Below are 22,583 nucleotides of genomic sequence, written 5' to 3'. Positions count from 1 at the left end.
ATGAAATATATCAAAACATTAAATGTGAAATAATGCATATAAATTTATATAGATAACATAGTTGATATTCTGCAATGAAAATAATAATTATTTTACATATAATAAGATGCAGCTCTAGGTTTCCTCAGCTCACAATATCAAGTGGATGTAACAATGAAATTTCAAGGTTATATTAAGCAAATATATATTTTTATCTCTAATTACTAATAATGTAAGGATGTAAATGTAAAGTGTAAAGTGTGATGTATAACTAACATGACTAACAATAAAATGGGATTACGAGAAAAATAAAGGAAAGATCTCACCCGATATGTTGCAAAGGAATCCATGACATCACGATGATTTCGAAGAGCTCCAATAGATATGCGATATCCAATAGTAGCGACTTCTTCAAGAAAATGGCCTTACAAGGTTTGTTTACAAAATGGAGTTTAGGCCATTTCAATTGTTGGTCTTGAAATGTGTTTGTGCATATATGAAAGTTCAACTCATCGATCAGACGTGTGGACTTTTTTGCGTGTAGACGGATGATACGTTAATTTTGGACATGGATCGGGTTTTAGCAAGTCAAGACCAACAATTGAAATGGCCTTAACTCCATTTTGTAATCAAACCTTGTAAGGCCATTTTCTCACGAACCGAAATTTTCATTCGCAAACCTAAACCACAATCGGGTAGAGGAGAATTTTCCCTACCTGTTCATTATGTTGGTTTGCCCTTGCGGACTTCAGTTCGCGAGAAAATGGTCTTACAAGGTTTGTATACAAAATGGAGTTAAGGCCATTTCAATTGTTCGTCTTGAAGTTCTTGCTACGTAATCTTCGTAAATACTTCGCATATTCCAGCACTTATACAGAAGCGAATACGCACGGATGAGGATTGATCTGTCCTCGACATCGATATTTGAAACGAAGAAGTAAAGCTGTTTTCCGAAGTTTTCGGAATGAAGGAATGAATATCGATGGTACAAGAAGTGGTGGTCTAACGTTGTCTGCTACAAAATTAATTATTCCCGCTTTCGTAGCAAATCCTCATATGGAGTTTTTTTTGTTGATGCTTATGCCAGTTTACTTATCCAAGTAGCAGTGATGAGTAGTGTTTTCATTTGCCGGCCATTTTCCATTACCCTGGAAACGGTAAACAGCTCTTTCCGGAAATTCCCTTCTAGCTTCTAGCCTTTTTCCATATTGCACTGTTAAAAAGTTCTATCGCTATTCTTATTAGAATTTTTCAGGTACAACTTTGCAGAAGATCGTTTTTCAGCCCAGCATCAAACTAAATATTTATGAATTGATTAAGAAATTGATAATCTTATAGCATGATTAAGCAGCTGTATTGTAGGCAACACTGTTTTCTGCAGTGTGACATAGTAGCCATGATTTTTGTGACCTATTTAACGCCCCAGAAATAACAATGTTGCCTGCTGAACAGTTGATTGAGCATAAAAATAAGACATCAGTGACTGGAATCATCAATAATTATGTTCCTTACATTTACTCGAAAAGTGGTCTTCAAAAAGTTGTAGATGACAAAATTTTCAACAAGCAGCTATCATTTTCTTAAGCAGAGTGAACTGGTGAATTTTGAGATACATATGAACCAAAATTTTAGTTTTCCCATAGTAATTTCTATATAAACTTCAAATGGTTTGTGCCAAGTCAGTTTCTTACTAAATAAGTTCAAATTTTAGGAGGCTAATCAGGATTCAATTTGGAACCGTTTGAGCACTGTGGAGCGAAAACTTCAAATTTAACATCAGTCTAATAAAGGGTGATACGGTCAAAATTTGGTCAAGGGAAAACGCGGTGAAATCGTTTATTTAAAAAATCAAATTAAATTTCTTTTTCAAGTTCAATTAGTATAAAATTCAGGAAAAATATTCAGTTAGGCTTCCGCTTTTCCAAATCCGAATTGCCGGGCCTTACGCTTGACCCCTGCCATCAGATTTTGTACAGCCACCTTGTCCACCTTCTTCGCCGCAGAAAGCCAGTTTGCCTTGAACGGCTGCTCGCTCTTAGCAGTTTTTTTGGTCTTCTTTAGGTTCCGCTTGACAATAGCCCAGTATTTCTCAATTGGGCGGAGCTCTGGCGTGTTGGGAGGGTTCTTGTCCTTGGGAACCACCTGCACGTTGTTGGCGGCGTACCACTCCATGGCCTTTTTACCGTAATGGCAAGATGCCAAATCCGGCCAAAACAGTACGGAACAACCGTGTTTCTTCAGGAAAGGCAGCAGACGTTTATTCAAACAATCTTTAACGTAAATTTATTGGTTGACAGTCCCGGAAGCTATGAAAAGCTGCTTTTCAAGCCACAGGTACAGATGGCTTGCCAAACCAGATATTTCTTTGCGAACTTTGACAGTTTCATGTGCTTGAAAACATCTGCTACCTTTCCCCTTCCTTTTGCCGTATAAAACTCCTGTCCCGGAAGCTGCTTGTAGTCGGCTTTGACGTAGGTTTCGTCGTCCATTACCACGCAGTCAAACTTCGTCAGCATCGTCGTGTACAGCCTCCGGGATCGCGCTTTGGCCGTCGTATTTTGTTTATCATCGCGATTTGGAGTCACTACCTTCTTGTAAGTCGATAGTCCGGCTCGTTTTTTTAGTTCGATGCACGGTTGTAGACGATACACCCAGCTTATTTGCGGCATCTCGGAGAGAGAGGTTAGGGTTTCGCTTGAAACTACCGGCAACTCTCTTTGTCGTCTCAGCGGCTTCCGGTTTCGATTTCCCCCCGATCCAGACTTCCTGGCTGTCGACAAACGTTCCCCAAACACTTTAATTACATTTGTAACGGTTGATTTGGCAACTTTTAGCGATTTTGCCAACTTTGCGTGCGAGTAGCTCGGATTTTCGCGATGCGCGAGCAAAATTTTGATACGCTGCTCTTCTTGCTTGGACGGCATTTTGACAACTGAAGAGTGAATTCCAAAATCAAAATAGGAGCAACATTCTACACACACACCTTCAAAATGAGGGGTGTTCAGGTTTTTTAAATGCAAAATTGAAAGAAATACGTCAAGTTGATATTGACCAAATTTTGACCGTATCACCCTTTATACACTCCTGATCATAAGTTTGGGGTCACCCCCAAAATCAAACATGCATATGTGTTATGTGCATTTCTCTGTCATTTTACGTCGAATTTTCGTTCTCTTTAAGTCATTTGAAATTAATTTTCTTCACAGGTAAATGACTCAATATAATTTTCAAATGTTGTATAATAAAAATTTATCCAAAGATACAACTTTTTTAAAAAACTTCTTTGAATTATCATGACTGATTTTCTCATAATAGGGTTGGCCAAATTTTGAAATGCCCGTAGTGGTAGAACCCTTATTTTATTTATAATTTAAAAATTAATGGAATATTTTTTTTAGTCTGGTGTTGTAAGTTAAAGTGTATGTTTACTTTAGAAATAAAATATATTACGCCACTTACCTTACACCTAAAATTGGACGGAAAATAACAAAGACATAGCATAGCATAGCATATGCGATTGTACAAATCGTGGGTGGCTATATAATGGTCAACTAATACGTTTTGCAGAAAATATCGAGTGTTGACGCAGAAAATATCACTTGGGATTAGTGATTTTCCCCACACGAAAGTAAAATCTACAATACAAGCATCGCATTATACACCTGGCCACATCCTTACAATCGCAGGGGAAGGGAGGGAAAGTTAATCCAACATCTACTTAAGAAGGTGCAGGGAACCCATACTACCTTCATAGGTGTCACAGGAAGGAAAGAGTTGTGTTAGTGGGAGGGTGAATGATTTGGCAACTCTATTCGTCAATATAGAGCATTTGATAAATCAGTGACAAAAAATAAAATTTAAATAGATAAAATGGAAAGATCTCACCCGATTGGCCTAGAGACTTTGCAGCGTCATGTTTTCAGAAATGCTTTATTTAATTTTCCTTGAACCACCGCAATCACTGATAACGCTCTTCTAGCTCGTACGTACAAAAGAACGCACTCCACGCAAAATGGACGGAAAATAACAAAGACATGATCAAAAATCATTTTCAGTTTTTGTTTTGAGGATGCCCCCAATATTTTGAACGATGCATAAAACATACTGTGGTGCCACCCAAAATTTTGATCGATGACTTGAATACACATTTTCATTCGGCAAATATTTTCTGAATTTTTCTTCCGTTTTTTTTTTCAACTGGAGCCCGTTGGGTATTAAATAAGGGTTTTATTACCACTTTCAAGTCAAGATTTGGCCTACCCAATACTGAAAAAAAAAGTGTCATAATTATTCAGTGTAAATTTTGAAAAATGTTGTATCTTCAGGTGAACGTTATGAACAAAGTAAGTATCATTCAATACCTTTAAAATAAGGAGAACAAAAATTGGATGTTAATTGACCGATGTGTGAACAAAACACATTTGCATGTTTTTTTTTGGGGTGACTCAAACTTGTGATTGGGAGTGTGGGAAAGAGTTTAACCGCTTAATTTTAATATTTTTACTTCCACGGAAAAGCAGCGCCGGTGGTGTACTGATGTCCTGAGGCAAAAAATCTCTGATCACGCCTTCCTTCGGAAGGGAAGTAAAGCCGTTGGTCCCCGGTTCATGAGTTGATGGGTCGATAGGTAGGGTTCAGTTGTGGAAACTGCCTTCCTGGCGTCGGTAGCATTGGTGCTCAGCACGGAAAACAAGATTGACGGAAAACAAATCAAAGGAAAAAAAAACTTCCACCGGAAAATGTTCCCATGCAGGCAAAAATTTTTATTCTTACTTCTTCTGGATTTTTTCACTTAGATTAGGGCTTTTGATCTAATGTCCGTCCTACTAAGCACAACCCGCGCTTTATCTCTCTTTTCTGAACGAGTTTTAACAAAAAAATTAATATTTCTGTCAAAGATGACTTCTAAATTTATTCACCTTTCCATACGTTTCGTTAGATTTGATAATGAGTCACAAATTGTTGAGATATTGTTTAAAAACTAATACTGCTTCTTGATTCTAAATTCGTTCTAAGAGTTTTAATTCCGTCCAAACGCATTGAAACGCCATTAGATTTTCTTCGTCCTACGGATAAACGTGGAAAAAGGGGATACGCTAGGGGCGCTTCTTTTGTTTTGAGAACAATGAGCGTAAATATTCATACAAAGTGCTCTAACAGGATTTATGTTGAAGCTAATGAACTAACGCATCGGAACAAACCTATAATTGATTTGTGCACGGTGAAATCATTGATATTATTAATCTTTTCTGGTCGATAGAACGGAAATGGGCGATTACGACGAAGTAGTGCTCTACCCTATGTCTTACGAGAAGGTACTGGGGTAAATCTTAAATCTAAAATTGGGACCGGCACGAAAAGGTGTTAGGTTTTGAATGCTTATTACTTTGTCAATTATAGATGAAATTAAAATTGAAATACACCAATCGATACTAAATAACTCTACAAATCTGGTAAATTAAATACTTTTCCAATTTTCCCCGGTTCATGAGTTGATGGGTCGATAGATAGGGTTCAGGTGTGGGAGCTGCCTCCCTGGCGTCGGTTGCATTGGTCCTCAGTACGGAAAACAATATCGACAGGAAGCAAATCAGAAAAAAACAGTATTTTGATATGTAGATTTTAGAAAATAAAAAATGATCTGCTTTCTGTACCAAATTTCTAACGAGCAATTAAATTTAATTTAGTTTAATAAAATATACGCCATATTGCCAACCATTTGGTTTTTCATTTTCTACAATCCATTCGTTTCTCTTCCACAGAAAATTGAAACGTCTCAATCTCGGTGGAAATGATCTAACTTCAGTGCCGCAAAAAGCTCTCTCCAAGCTGGACATGCTGCGAAAGTTGGAACTTCAAGAGAACCGGCTGAAAACCATCAAGGAAGGTGACTTTGAAGGTAATGGGCTAATAAAGTATCGCTCTCTTCCTCTGCCGATCTGCTAAACCTCAACCATCGTTCTAAATGTTAATGTTTCATTTATTTCCCCCACGGGGTTATCCTCTACAGGGCTTCAAAATCTGGATGCCCTTATCCTGGCCCACAATCAGCTCACCGAGGTACCGGCACGCGTCTTCAGTCATCTGATCCTGCTGAATTCCCTGGAACTGGAGGGTAATTCGATTTCCTACATCGATAAGGACGCCTTCGAGGGACTGGAAGGTGAGGAATGCGGCTCCTCGTCTTGCCGGCAGCTTTTATTCGTCCCACTTTTTTTTTCATCCACAGAAAATCTCCAGTACCTTCGTCTCGGTGATAACAATCTGCACCGCATTCCGAGTGATGCACTCCGACCATTGCACCGTTTGCGGCATCTGGACCTACGCTCTAACAACATCTCCTCCATCAACGAGGATGCTTTCGTTGGGTTCGGCGATTCGATTACGTTCCTGAATCTACAGAAGAACGAGTAAGTTTTCCTTTATCTTGTCCGTGTGGGTTGTTTACTCTCCCCAGATCAAGATCTTCCGCGGTGGATGATACTGGAAAAATATTTACTTCGTTCCGTTGCGAATGCCGCAATTTGCTAATGGTAAACCCCTTTCCGTTTTGAAATTCGAAAGAGGAAAGGGATTGCTTGGGGTGGGGGTTGAAAAACAGCTTAATTAAAGAGAAAAGTTTCCATTTACACTTCTTATTTTTCTTTAACTTTATGTTCATTTTTTCCATCACTAGCATCAAAGTGCTACCGGCATTGGTTTTTGAGAATCTCAACTCGCTGGAGACGCTGAGCATCCAAAACAACAAGCTAACTCGCATACCGGAGGAAGTGATGGAACCAATCATGGACTCGCTGCGTGTGGTCGATATTATGGGTGAGTAGAAAAGGTTGTATTTTGTGTGTGTGTGTGTGTGGGTGGTATTTCGAAACCACCCTTTTATGGGACTGAGCAATGTAAATTTGAAAGGATTTTCCGGGTGTTATGCATGGATGACAGGTAGGGATCAACCCGTCACTGTCATTCCGTATCAGCGCAGTGGCAGTATTCCAAATTTAACTGGATTTTTCCAGATTTTCAGTCCTCTTCTCAGATACACAGGCAGAGCACGCTTATTTACATTTACATTTATTAATTTTCTTTAGTATTGATTTATACTCTTCTTAGAAAAAAAAGAGAAATTTAATAATCAAATCATTTTAAATGTCTGTATGGTGCTCACACCTCTCAAACCTATGAGTTTTGGTAGTATGAGAAAGATTTTTGGAATAATAGTTAGAAATTCGGTTTTAACTTAATTTACTCAATAAACGTTGAAATATCTTCTCGAATGGTAAGAATTATTTTATATGTAAAAGACGTTGCCTATAGCGGCTAACAAAAGTTTGTAAAGCCTTTCTGAATCCATTTTCTGACCATTTTCTTTTAAAAAATGAGTACATTTCTTTGTAAGAAGCTTTTAAGCGATTTTTTTTTTAGAAGTGGTGACCGATTAAGTTAAATATTGAGAACATTAAATAAACAAAAAATATTTAAACAAATCAATATTGCTTGAACTTGTGAAGGATTTCGTAAGGAGCTTCTCATTTTTTTAAATACCAAATTGTGTTAACATTTATTAATACTATCGTTTTGAAATTAAGTGCTTTCTGTTAAAAGATGTGCATCAATTTTAAAAGCAGACTTATTAGAGAATATATTTGAAAATATCATATATGGACTTCAACGTTTTGAGCATGGACTCGTTCTGTCTGCTCAGCATTGGCAAATAGAAAAGGTAAATCAGCTGACTCAGATGACGTTGGATACCCTCTCCTCCGACGCCTCCTACCTTGAGGCAAACAGCTCCTCCTGGATATCTACAACAAAATATGGACTGAGAGAATATTCCCGACGCAATGGAGACACAGCCTGGTCGTTCCCATTCCGAAAAAGAACACACCCTCCACAGACCTACAAGGATATCGGCCAATATCGCTAACTAACTGCATCTGCAAGGTAATGGAGAGAATGGTGAACCGACGCCTGACTGAATATCTCCGTACAAACAATCTCCTAGACGACCGGCAGCACGCCTTTCGTCAGGGTTTTGGCACCAACATTTATTTCGCCACACTCGGACAGGTAATCAACGATGCTCTGGAGAACAACAAACACGTAGACTTGGCTGCGTTGGACCCCTCCAAAGCATACAATCGAACCTGGACACCGGAAATCTTGGCTCAGCTAGTGAAATTGAACGACTCTGGTAACATTTTCTTCTTCGTCCAGAACTTCCTTAGCAACAGAACCTTTCAAGTGAGCGTCGGAAACACAAGATCAGGGCCGTTTAGAGAGGAAACTGGGGTCCCTCAGGGCTCCGTTCTGGCCGTCACTCTTTTCCTGATAGCCATGAATGGGGTTTTCGGGCTCTTACGCCCGTCTATAATCCGCCGGAAGCTTCAAGAGGAGGTAAATGCGGTGGACCGGTGGGCAAAATCGGTTGGCTTCGAGATATCGTCCAGCAAAAGCCAATTTTCGGAGGTTACCACGCAGGAAAGAAGCCTGTGAAAATCAACAGTATCCCAATACCTTACCACACCACAGTTCAAGTTCTTGGAGTTCATCTCGACCGGCGATTGAATTTCAACAAACACTGCGTCATTACTAAAAAAGAGTGCGAATCCAGAATCTCTCTTAAATCCTTCACCAGTCGGCATCTAGAAACAGCTCTCAGGGTGGCAAAGGCCATAATAAACAGTAAATTGTTATACGGTGCCGAAATTATCTGTCGAGCGGCTGACACGACAATCGACAAGCTGAGCGCCACTTACAACCGCAGCATTCGAACGGTCTCAGGGCTCCTTCCATGCACCCCAGCGCCCACGGCCTGCATTGAGGCTGGCGATCTACCTTTCAAACACATCTTCATCGTGGCGTTCTGTTCCAGAGCCCTGATTTTTTTTGGAGAGAACAGATCTTAAGGAAGTGATCAGGGAGTGTTCCTACTTGATGAGGCTAATAAATTGCTGCGCTCCCAGACCCAGCAGGAACTCCCCAATGTATCAACAATTCATTATATTGGGGACGAAGGATGGGACGCCGCCCCTCCACGTATTATATGGAAACTAAAGTACACCCGGAAGAAAGATCCTGGTTCAATCTCGGTTGACACAACGTTTCAATGAGCTAGTATCTACAAAACTCAGAAGCTACCAGTGGTCTTCACGAACGGCTCAAAGACTAGCGGTAAGGTGGGGATCGGTGGGAAAGGCTTCCAGATATAACTTCCATCTTCTCTGCCAAAGTGGCAGCGATCTTTTTGGCCATCACGGAAGTAGATTCTACACTGAAAGCCATCATCACTGATTCTGCCAGCGTGCTTAAGGCTTTGGAAGCGCAAAGGATTCGTCATCCGTGGGTTCAGGAAATCCGCAACGTAGCAAAGCAAAATACAATGTTCGTCTTGGTACCAAGCCACAGCGGTATCCCCGGAAACGAACGGGCCGACAGTCTAGCGGCAATTGGAAGGGACTCGCTGTTTCTTACAGACGAGATACCACCACCAGACATTAAAAGCTGAGTCAACGGAGCAGTAAGGAACGCGTGGTGGATTGAATGGAACCAAGAAACACGGGCTTTCAAAACAGGCAAATGGGTCGATGTCAAGAGCTGGTGAGATTAGAGAGTTTTCTCCAGACTTCGGAAAGTTATAACGCATAACCTCACAAGCACGGGCATCTTCCACACTCACTGCGATTCGTGCTCCGTCCAGCTGACGGTAGAACACGCGCTAACATCATGCCCCCTCTACCATGAAAACAGGCTACTCTATGGCCTGCAAGGTAACGTGTTATGCAACGAACCGGCCAGGGAGGCCAGTGACTCCATAGGCCTGGTTTATCAAAAACTTGTCCTCCAGTATTGGAGATTTCAGCATAAATATTGAGAATTTTTAATCAAGCTTTCCGTGTATTATAGAGTGCAAAGAATATGCTTTCTTTTAAACCAATTCACTTAAAATACATCATACATTATGCTGTCCAGTTGCTATAAGACCAAATCGGACTATATGGGCTTTATTCAAGTAAAATCAGTAAAATCAATAAATGGAAATATTTAATACTTTAACTATTTATGTTTGTAATTCTTCTGCGTGAAGTTAACAATTTTACATAGTTGAAGATGCTATGTTTCAAATAACATACATTTTTTGGTCATTTTACACGATAGATGAGGAGATGAAAGTGTAAAGTTGATAGTTCCGTTAGAGTATGGCAGTGTTAAAATTGTATATTGATAGTAGACCATTGGGGGGGATAACCCTAACCATCCCTCTCCAACTGTGGAGTTTGGTAAAGAGAGATGATCATCCCGATTCCATCCCTTCCTCAAAGTTGTCCTTGCGCACTTTCTACTATCTATGCATATACAATTTCCATACTGCCGTACTCTATCAGAACTATCAACTCTATACTTTCATCTCCCCATCTATCGTATAAAATGACCACTTTAAGTCTGTTATTTGAAACTTAGCATCTTCAAAAATGTTTAATAGTTAGTAACTTTTTCATTTCTATTAATAGCCTGAAAAATGCTGTCTGGCAAACTGTTAACCAAGTTGTGCAGAACAGATTTCTCGATATTTTCCCCAACCTCTGAAATAGCTATCTTGAGCTCATCTACAGTATCTTACCCTCAGCATAAATCCTACGCACGAGGATTCCCCAAAGGTTATCAGCAGGATTCAAGTCCGGAGAGCGAGCTGGCCAGCCCAACAGATCTAGTTTCTGGTCCTTGATCCACTGTTTGGTTTCTTTGCTTGTGTGAATAGCGGTGTTGTCCTGATTGGAAAGTGAACTTTTTGCGACGGTATTTGCGCAAAAAAGGCATAAGAGAACCTTCCAGCCCATAGATGTAGTCCTTAGTATTGATTTTAAACGACGTGAGCTTTCCGGTTGCTCAAAATCCTGTCCACACCATGCATGAATCATCACCAAAGTTCCGAGTGGAGAAATGTGGTTCCTCCTTCCTTAAATCGCGCCAGGATCAATTGAGTCCATCAGGACCATGCAGGTTGAACTTCATTTTATCACTTAAGATCATCTGAAAGTGTTTAAAGTGTGAGAACGTTTTATTTGTTTACAATCGTAACACCTCCTAACATCAGACATAAGAATAACAATCTGATTACAAACATACCGTATCCCATTGCTCGTTCCGGTTGGTTTTCACAAAATTCAATCGTTTTTCAATATGGGAATGTTTTTAGGAGTTTTCATTTTTTTAACCCTTTTAATATGAAGACTTTTATCCAACACTTGACGAACTGTCTCTTGAGAAACGTTCAAATTCAATGTCTGCTTTATTTGCTTTATTTTTTATTAAATGATTAAGAGAAATTCAACGCTATTCTAATTATTTCACGTTCATCTCGACTGGTAAGCTTTGATTTACTTGGATTCCGTTTGACTTTCCCATCTCATTCCAGATTAGCTAAGTAGTTCATGACCACTTAATGGGATCGACCAATACGACGAGCTATTTCTCTGATTTCAACTATATCTTGGTTAAAGCACAGACAAACAGACGTAACTCTTCATTGTGCATCTTCGTTCATGCATTTAACGGTTGATTTGAATATTATCAGTTCCGCGAACTACTCGCCGCAGCGCTGGCATCGGATCACTTTGACGTTTCTATATATGCTATAGAACTTTTATGCAATATTGTTTACGAGTTAGCGAGCAAGCTTGTTTTCCGCGAGAAGCCAGAGAGATGTCGTTACTGAAGTTATATGTTTTAAGATACTATGTTTTCAAGAACAAGTTTTTCTAAGAGTTACGTCTGTTTGTCTGTGGTTAAAGGCTTCGATTTGCTTTTTTCTTTCTCCGTTAGCACTTTCCTGTCGATATTTTGAACGTAAAACTTAATAAAAAATCAAAACACGTGAGACAGCCAATTGGTCGTATACAAAATAGACACTGTGTTTCAAACGTATGTTGAAGTCTAGTGAATTCACGTACACATCCACATGTGTTAACTATGCGTCGAAAGGCTTTCACAAATACAGACATAAATTTTTTTTTATCCATTTCGTTTATTTGGAAGGCTTAATCGCGTTAGCTTTATGGGGCCGATAAACAGGCATAATATGATAATTTCCTGGTATAAACCCCATACTATAACTATAGGTACACTACTATTACTAGAACACCTACCCTATATTGTTCAAGAAACTCCTGGTAAAGAGAAATTTAAATGTCTTTTATACGATTTCATAGTTTAAACATGTGTTGAAAAATATCAAAAAATCAAACCAACGACCGTGAACACGCTTAGTTTTCAGTTGAGCTTCAAGATTTTTGTTTTACACCCGAACACGACCCGAACCTTGCTTCACTGCTAGCAGCAGCACCGTCGTGTCTGCCATCGGGGAAGGGTAAAGAGAGATAGCAAACTTTACTTTCTCTTCCTAAGAAAACGATGTGCAACGGAATTAGTTTTGCGCCGAGTCAACTCTCAGCTACAATTTTACATGTTGTGAATAGTGTCACAATATCAAAGAGGCTTATAAAAGCAATATAAAGCATGATATTTTGCTCCAACATCACGCGTGACATTGGGAGCGTACGAGAGCGAAAAATATAATTTTGTTAATGATTTGTCATAACTGGTTTAAACACATAAAATTAATATTTTAGAGCACCGTTATTTTCAATCTGAAGTTGTTTTAAAGTTTAATTAGTTATTTTTAGCTACTGAAGGTTATTTTGGGCTGAACAAAATTTTACCGTGGACCCCCGTTAGTTTGAACGACACTTCGTGCATATTACCGAGGTTCATTTTTAATGTGAACTTCTAAAACCAACAAACAATCGCCTATTGAAGAAACAACTTCTTCACCATATTATTCAACTGCATGCTTAATAGCCCTTGTACTATTTTAAATAATACCTTCTGTTCTGGATTTGTTCACACAAATCTGGGCATCTTCTTCAACCACAACATTGAACTACTTGGTGTTGTATAAGGTATGTCGAGAAGCTTTTATTCGACATACATGAATTGTAGCAGAGCTTATTCGATCAAATTTTTGATTATTCAGCGCCAGCGAATCCAAACACATAAAGCAACCAACGATACAGACAAAACTGTTGCTACGACTACCATGACATACTCGCTCTGTAACACAACTTGATCGGAGCGGTAGAAGGATAATGATATGTTGCTTGCCTGCTTTGTTGCAATATACATGGATGAGGAAATAGCTTGATCTGAATCGAGAAAAGACATAACGAAAAAAATTCCCATTAACACACGTGTATCATCTTCGGTTTTACTTCGTGAAGCAGCTTGCCAACAATTTGCTCGTTTCCTTCTACCGCCCTGAGCGATCGGTGTCTCACGGGCTGCTTGGCATGAGAAAAAAGGAAGAAGATTATATCATTATTGCTTTCCACTTCGGACATAGCGTTATCATTCGGTTCGTTGATCGCTTGTTATTTTGTCATTTGGAGATATTTTTGATTCCTTGTTCAGCGCTTATTTGACATCATTGCTTCCTTAAACAGCGATGGTATAAAGATGTATACACGCTTGATTATCATGTGAAGTAACTTTTATTACACACTACATTTATTAAACGATAATTCAACTACTGGATAATTAATCCAAAAATAAGAACGGGAGAAGGAGCAGGGTTGTTGTATCTCTCTTTCTCGTTAGTGGCTATTTCTGACGCACGCAACCCAACCCACACAGATACTAGAAAATGTATCACATACATACATACTATACATACACAATGTTGTTCCATGGGACTCCAACCATGACCTTCCGATCACCAGCCGCTTGCTTTGCCATCTAAGCTATCCTAGAATACATCATATGGGCAGCTAAATAATCAATAAAAGCTTGCTTGAAACTTATTACCTATCAGCACTCCAGATCGCAACTCTAACTACTTCAAGGAGTTGTGGGAAAGATTAATTCATTCATCGTTGTTTTACATGAGACCAATGTTATCTTCCGTGGAAAGGATGCTGGGCTATTCTTTCCGATAGATCGATTTGTTTGTCGTGAGTAATTCGATCTATTATTACGATTTAAATTAATTTGGCGTTGAACATAAATAAGAAAAGGGTTGAGGTTGAGATTGAACTCGCGACCTTCTACTTGGAAAGTGGAAACGGTAACCACTATGCAACCAATTTTGTCTTGTTGTGAGCCTGAAATAGTATTGTGGAATAATGAATGAATACGTCGTTTGTAAAGCATTTACAGAGCATGCAATTAAAACATGGACGCATAGTGGTATAAGAGTTATTATGCTGACTGTATTCACCTTTATTGAGCAATATTTTAAAGCAATTCAATGGAATCTAATAAAGGAGCTAGAACACAATTATTAGACGCCTAATTAAGCATGTTATCAACTCATTTGAACTCATTCATACATTGAATTAAAGCGTCAATGTATGTGCCAATTACACTTATTCAGTTTGTTTTTAGATCAAACTTCTGGTGTTGAATCAGGAAGACAGTCAAAATTTATAACGCTTTTAATTAGTAAATTGATCAGATCCGAGCAAACAGCGGAATAATGGTGCATCTATCGATCTCAATGAGGTTTTTTTCAGCACATCCTATTTTATTAAGCATTTTTCACTGTTATACAGCATTTATTCAATATGTATGCTTATTTGTGATTCTGAATTGTTTCCGTGTGCTAAATGACGATTGAACAATTTTAAGTTTGCACAGCGTGCAGATTATTGGGATTCAAATTAAAAAGTGTTCAGATTGAAAACGGTCAGATTACCGGGGGTCCATGGTATTCAGCATTTAACGTCGGTTGATAACCTTCTCAACCAAGCAACATACATCTAATATAACAGTTTATATATCCTTTGTTTTGTTGTATAGCAGTTTACTCAAAATAATTCCGTGCATTTGCATGTTACTTGGGTATCTAGTCAAAGCCGGAGTCAGAGTCGGCATCATTTTACATTTAGTAGAATTGTGATTTTTGCGTGTATTTATAGTTTCAAATATTAAAAGGACCAACCTAATGAAAAATAAATGAACCACCCAAGTGAAACATCACGTATTAGATGCTAGTGATGGTTTAAAATAATATACAAGTAAATTGGAGATAGGTTGTGAACAGTTTTAGAAGTCAATTCATCAATGTTCCATATCCCGCTTCCCATTCACGAAACAATCCCAGAAAGTCGATTTTTGAAAAAAAGAAAAATTGACATATCACATATCAAATCTTGAAGTTTCACGCATTTTGAGTCATTTGGTATCACTATTTTTATTTTGAGACCTGACCTTTCCTGTTCATATGTGATTTTTCGGTTTTCAAAAAAAAAAAAAAACTCAAAATTTGACGATTTTGCGCCACTTATAAATAATGTCCGATGGAGCCCAATTTGTGCACAGGGTTTTTTTTTTCGAGGCAATAATCATTTTGCGCATGGTAGGTTTTGGAATTTCAAGATGACCATTTTCATTGGCACCCTAGTGTTCGTCTTACCTTGATTTCGACTATGCTGAACCCTCATAAAGTGAGGTTCTAAGCTCGTGCATCCCGTCTCAATGCTTCCGTCACGCCATCCGGTAATTTGGTGCTTCAGATCTAGATAGAAATAATTCAACATTGAACCCACCATTGTGTGCAATATGGATATCAGCATATGGTCAAACATATCAGAGCAAACAATGTATTATCCGAAAGGAAATTACGGTATCCGCATGAGGTCTTGCTCGGCAGGCGCGCATGCAATTCTATAATGTCAATGTTTATTCCCGAAGGTATCCTAGAATCAGCGTTATATTTATCATTTTTATTTCATGAGCGTGACCTAACCAAGCGGTCGCCGCTCCATTTCATGCAATCGAAAACTTACACATATTAGACCAGGAACCTCCCCCGGCAGGATGCTGATTCTCATGTGGCATTAGCTCACTGATGAAGGTAGATAAAACCTTCTATTTGCTCGCACGCTGCCATAGCTTCGCTGATGGTCCGGAAAATTCGCGTATCGCCAAATGAAACTTAGGCACTACGGAAGGAAACGTGATTTCATTTCATTCCGAGGGCGTGCCGAAGCGCCCGCTCCCTTGATTGCTTTCGCCAGTTTCCGCTCAAATATGCTGTACACGGCCGTGGTGTCTGACTCATATTTGAGTTCCGTTTGCTCAAATTCGCAAAAACGTACACGCTAAAAACGAGGTATCCAATTTTTGAATTTGGTATGGAGAAGTATCCATCGAGCTATTTAGAAAGTGCACATACTCAATCGATGAGTAACATTTTTGATCCCAAAGATTATTAGCTGTCACCTACCTCGTGTACGGTAGTTTAAAGTTACTCGAATATATTTGTGTTTATGGGTAACAGCTGATGATTTGTCCATTGAAAACTGTTTCCATTTATTGAGTATGTGCATTAGACTGATGCAATATTTGAAATTTTCGCTCTACAGTGCACAAACGGTTCCAAATTGGGTCCTGAGAAGGCTCCCAAAATTTGAACTCATTTTATAAGAAACTGGCTTGACAAAAACCATTTGAAGTTTATATGGAAATCACTATGGGGAATCCAAACTATTTGTTCATTGTTTTATAGCCTTTTTCCATATTGCTCCGATGAAAAATTCTATAGCTACTCATTTCGAAAATTTTCTCTGCTACAATTTAGCTGAAGATCATTTTTTAGCCAATCGTATAATTAAATAGCTATTAATTATTTAAGAGACGGATTATCTAAATAATGGCATGATCGAGCAGCTGATTTGTGAGCAAAATTTTATTGTGCTTTGGTTTCCCTATAGTAATCTATTTAGGTATATAAATATATATATATATATAAATGAATTTTTGTCTGTCTGTCTGGCTGACCTTCATAGACTCGGAAACTACTGAACCGATCAGCGCAAAAATTTGTATGCAGGGGTTTTTGGGGCAGGGAACAGTTCTTATGATGGTTTGAGACCCCTCCCCCCTATGCACAGGGGGGCTCCCATACAAATGAAACAGAAATTTCTGCATAACTTGAGAACTAATCAAGCAAATGGAACCAAATTTGGCATGTGGAGGTCATAGGGGGTAGTCCGTTAGATTAGAGGGAGCAGGGTGGGCCTATACAATATAGCATGTTTTTTTTTAATTGGCACGTAAACTCAAGCTAATATTGAATCCCGAGCTAGGTCGGGCACACTCAGCTAGTTTCAAATGGTTTGTGCCAAGCAGTGATGCCAGATTTTTATTTTCAGAAGCCTGCGAAAATTGTCAGTGAATTTCAGAAAAGCCTGTAATACACGGAAAAAGTTTTCGTGTAGTTTCTATTGGGAATGCACATAATATTTTTCCATTAACAAAACCAATGCTATCTACCTGAATTTAAAATAACATTCATGTGATCACATTACTTCTATATGATAAGTCACTTAAATTTCATTTGACATATAAGGTTCATGTGATTTTGTGGTGCAATTCCAAATTATGATATCACATGAAAGTAATGTGAAATTCTAATTAATATTTTCCATTGGATATGTGATTTGTTCTTTGAGTGTATACTTCTACTGTGTTACCTACACTCAAAATAATGTTCACGTCAATGCTACGTGGAAACATACGTAGATTTTTTCCATCATACTTTTCACGTAAGAGCTACGTGATTATCATGTAGGGGTACTCATTTTATTGGACCCAAACGTCACTGGATTATCACATAGAAGTTACATGAATTTGTCGATGGCATTCACTGGCGGATTCCAGTATCATATTTGTTTATAGTTGTTTACAAAAGATTTTCTTATATAATAAAATCAATTATGTATTCCTATAGAATAAATAGAAATCTAATAGTATTCCTTTATATATTGATGCATATAAAAAAAAAAAACATCAGAAAAAGTGTAATAATATCCGATATGGATCCCAAACAATCCTGGTGATATGAGCAATGGAATAGGACGAATTTTCTTTTCACTGCCAGATCATTTGCCGTCTTTCTATTGAACACAATAAAACAGACAATGTATGTTTGAAAATCAGGATAATCATTAAAATAATCAAAAATTATACTTATATCTTGCAATTATTTTACAAAAATAACGGACATTAGCACATCACGATGTCGCCATACTTTGCACCACTTTGAGTGTAGAACTCTTTTTATTTCAAACGTGGAAATCACATAAGGTTTACGTGAAACGCACATAGAAACAGTGTATGTGAAAATCACGTAAATTGCATTGATTAAGTATCGCATATCGCATACATTCTACGTGAGTCACATAAAACTGAGGGGAGTGGAAAAATTGAGAGCTTACGTGATTTTTCACGTAGTTTCAACGTGTCGATTATTTTGAGTGTATAAGTGGATGCTGTACGTTGTATTCGAAGTCATACATTGTATTTGGGGTACTCGTATATAACGTACATACTTAGAAAAAATCATGTAATCATGTAAATTTAGGTGCTCTGAGACTGACATGTACGAGCGTCAATTTTGACATAAATTTGAGTCAAAACTGACGCGAAATATAGCTTAATCAAACGTACTTTTCGTCGAGCAACGAGCTTTTCAGTCTCGAAGCACTTAATATTACATGACGTGTTTGTTTACGTCTCATCTTTTATGTCAAAGATGGATTCCGTCACGTGTAAGATTAGGTATTTCTAAGTGTGTTTATTCATTATAAGTCAGGTAATACAGTAGAATGTGTAAATTTATCGTTGATTTGTGTCATATTCGAAAAGATTTATGAGGCTCTGATAATTTTACTCAGTCTACAAGTAAACTACGTTTTTTAGAGTTTGGGTAGTTGAAACTTAAATTTGAGTCGATCTTATATGCCATGTAGTGTGGAAATTCGTTAGTTACTCAGTACTGGTTCTTCTACACGCCAGCAGTGGGGGAACGAGCACATCTTAGTGAGAGATTCAACTTTCCACCACCTAGATATGCATAGCAAAAAAATAATTTTGATATCACATCAAAGTGGATGCACTACAATCATGTCGAAAATTTCATGTAATTTTTATGACCACATAAATAAACAAATGCAGTAAAAGCAGCGTAATATCAGTTCATGCATTGTATTAATGATAATTTTGTCCTTTTTAGCAAGTAATATTACACCATATTTTCGACATGATTGTAGTGCATCCACTTTGACGTGATATCAAAATTATTTTTTTGCTGTGTGGAGAAATCGACAATCAAAAGAGCAATTTATAGGATTGTTAATACGGTTCTAAACACTTCGTGCTCAAAAAGTGTTGATGAATCAGAATCAGAGCTGCTGAAACGATTCAGATAGAAAGGAATATATAAATAAAGATCATCGGGAAATGGAGAGTACTGTACAACGAAGCCAAGTACGGTAAATTGGCGCTAATAACTAACAATGTTGTAACGATTTTTCAAATACAGTTTTAAAATTTTATATATCAAGCAACATATTCATTATATTTTGTAAAATTTTGTAAACCTTAGGGAGAAAAACTTGGATAAATATGACACAATTTGCTTATACCAACCTTTTTGCCTTTCTCGTACACCAAGGTGTACCGAATAGCTATGATATCACTTGAAAAACACAATTTCGTTTCAAGACCCGGAGAGACGAATGGCATATACCAATAGACTCATCTCAACGGGATTTGAAAATGTTGCTGTATGTGTGTTTATATGTATGTAAGTATGTAAGCTCATATAAGTGTAACTCACTTAATTTTGGCATAGATGGCTGAACCAATTTGAGTGGAACAGGTTCCAGAAGATGTGTTGCAGATCTCCATAGATTGCAATTGATTTTTTTTTAGATAGGAATTATGGTTCCGAAGATATGAACAAAAATGTGAATTCCATATTCCACTGGGGAATTCGCAGAAGATTGATGTATCAAACACTCATCATGCGACAGCTCAAATCACATTAGAATTTTACTATAAGATCAATAGTGGACCTAATGATCACAATGGGCTCTTTCAGATGTACCGGGTACTCCCGGGAAGTGGACAGATTCTGATATGCATCGAAATGCATCGTGCTATACCTCAAATCACATGGCACTCAACTAAATGGTTAGTGCAAGTACCGTATGCGTGATAATGTTTGCACCATCGTACAAATAAGGTTCCCGTTTCACCTGTGCATACAATGCCTTGGTTTTCTTTGCATGCACGTAACCTATAGCTCATACCGTAGTAGGCTGTGTATAAAAGAAAATGATTTACTTAGTTTGACAGTTGCTCCATGACGAAGTGGAAGCATATTCGTGATTTAATGGATGTTCTGTTGGCGCAAAATGTCGCAAAAAGACATTTCAATCGCCGTGGGAGTGTCCCGGTGGACCGTCAAAAGGACCTTAGACCGATAAAAGAAAGGACAACTATCCGCGAAGGTGGCCACAGGTCGTCCGAGGTCAGCTCGGGTTCCGAGGGTTATCGCTGCTATCAAAAGGAAGATTCGGGTGAATCCAGTGCGTTCAATAAGGAAAATGGCAAAGGAACACGGGATCAGTGACTTTACGGCACGGTAGATCGTAAAGGAACATTGCGGGGCGAAGTCGAGGGCACGAAAAAAAAAAAACTCACATGATTACCAACCGCATCCGGGAGCTACGAGTCGAACGATTCAAGAAAATCTTGAACTTCCTTAAGCGAAAAAATCCGGCAATCCTGTTCACCGACGAGAGCATGTTTACCATCGATCTCGTATCAAATTCCAGAACCAACCGGTATATTAGTTCTCTTCCGGTAAAAGATGTGGCCAACGAGCACAAGAACGTGTATCTGACCAAGCATCCTGCTAGCGTTATAGTGTTTGGATTGGTGGCTTCCTATGGCAAAAAAATGGACCCGGTTCATTCCAGTAGGCGACAAGGTCAACACGGAGGTCTACATCGTGATTTTAAGTAAGTATGTTCTTCCGTGGATCAAAGAACAGTCCGGTCCGAAGCCGAATGTTGTATTTCTATTTCTATTTGTATGCCTCCCTTAGCTCAGTCGGTAAAGGCGCAGCTACAAAGCAAGACCATGCTGGAGGTGGCTGGGTTCAATTCCCGGTCCGGTCTAGGAATTTTTAGGGTTGGAAAATTTCTCGACTTCCCTGGGCATAGAAGTATGATTGGACTTGCCACACAATTATACCAATGCAAAAATGGTACAGGCATCGAAAGCTCTCAATTAATAACTGTGGAAGTGCATCTAGAACACTAAGTTGAGAGCACGCTATAAGCTAATATGCGATATGGAATAAGCTTGAAATGCGAAGAAGAAGAATAAGAAGAAGGGGCTCCGTGCCACACCTCGAACCGCACTCAGAAGTGGTTGCAGGAACATCTTCCGTTCTGGGTGAAGGATATGTGGCCGCCATCCAGCCCCGATCTCAATCCACTGGATTACTCAATATGGCGCGTCATGAAGCCCAAGGCCTGTTCTAAACACCACCCGAGTACAGCATGCCTCAGACAAACATTGACCCGTACCTGGAGAGAAATGGATCCAGACTACATTATTAGAACCTGCCGTGCATTCCGGAAGCGTGTGGAGGCCGTAATTGTAGCAAGTGGAAACTCGATCGATGATAAACATAGTTTTTGAGAAACATCCCCCCTTTGAATAAATACAAAAAAAAACTCGAAAACGAAATTTTTGAGATTTTTTTAATTTTGATATTGCTCAATGGTGCAAACATTATCACGCATACGGTATTTATATTGATTTTCCTCAACTTATAGCTTACCTATCCTATGAAAAGTTCGTTATGGGGTTTCCTCTGGGGCTCCCTTTGGTTCTTCTCATTTTTTTCCACATTTTTACGACTTTTATTCAGGTACAAAACAGCGAAAATGGCTGCTTCGTTCAGTACTAAATCTGCATGGGTGGGGTGTTCTCGAATAAAAAGATGGAATAGGATGGAAACACACTGTACATTTCATTCAAGGGGAATAAAAGTAATCCGCTTTACATGTCATATAACGGATTTGTATAAAATTTGCTTCATAATTTCAATTTTTAAGATAAATTGGAGTCGTAATGAATAATAACAAGCACCTGCTGATATTATCCGATTTCATACACGATTCTTCGATAATCTTGGTTGTGGTAGAATGATCGAGCATTATGCTGATGTTGTTTTTAGTGTGTTGTACATGTTCAAACTCTGGAAGCAGCGATATTTGCCCGGAGATTAGCCAACAGAATTGATGGCCAAACGTGACCAAACCCAAGACCAAACGATGGGTGCCATCGAAGCTGATCTTCACCGGATGCTTGAGATTGGGGAAGTCTGTTGAGGTAGTGATGGAAATCAGTAAAGTTCTTGGAGATATCCGAGAATTCTCATTCGTGACCTATGCGTTTCCGCTCTTCCTACGATGTGTGTAATGCGCTATACTATCACCTCAAAATTTCAAGAGCACAGCTGACTCAAAACATACAACAATGAAACTGGAACTTCACATTTGATACAGCAAACAAGGAGTTCCAATTTCATGAGTGATGTCACAACTGTGTCCGAAATTTGTGCTCTAGAACACTTGAAGGGTATCTCAGCCATTATCAGGCAATTTGTGGACTCTTCAAAAAATCACAATAAATGATTTTTGAACAGATTTATCAACCAACAATACTAAAGGGTGAATCAGTAAACTTGT

General features: G+C 38.6%; 1 protein-coding gene across 5 annotated transcripts in view; it reads left to right on the top strand.

The window, feature by feature from the left end:
* The window catches only part of LOC135711164 (protein slit), a 123,437-nt gene that overhangs the window by 92,326 nt on the left and 8,528 nt on the right, over positions 1 to 22,583 (top strand). For all 5 annotated transcript variants that reach the window (XM_065233931.1, XM_065233930.1, XM_065233929.1 and 2 more), the window contains 4 exons: positions 5,742 to 5,878; positions 5,990 to 6,142; positions 6,209 to 6,389; positions 6,656 to 6,795. In XM_065233931.1, the coding sequence (XP_065090003.1) occupies positions 5,742 to 5,878; positions 5,990 to 6,142; positions 6,209 to 6,389; positions 6,656 to 6,795 (611 nt within the window). The remainder of the gene's footprint in view (positions 1 to 5,741; positions 5,879 to 5,989; positions 6,143 to 6,208; positions 6,390 to 6,655; positions 6,796 to 22,583) is intronic.

Source organism: Ochlerotatus camptorhynchus, unplaced genomic scaffold, assembly GCF_037179485.1.
Source record: "Ochlerotatus camptorhynchus isolate MF236.1 unplaced genomic scaffold, CSIRO-AGI_Acam_v1.1 ptg000423l, whole genome shotgun sequence".
NCBI lineage: Eukaryota > Metazoa > Arthropoda > Insecta > Diptera > Culicidae > Ochlerotatus > Ochlerotatus camptorhynchus.
The sequence above is the reverse complement of the archived record's forward strand: the minus strand, read 5'-3'. Positions and strand labels throughout refer to the sequence as shown.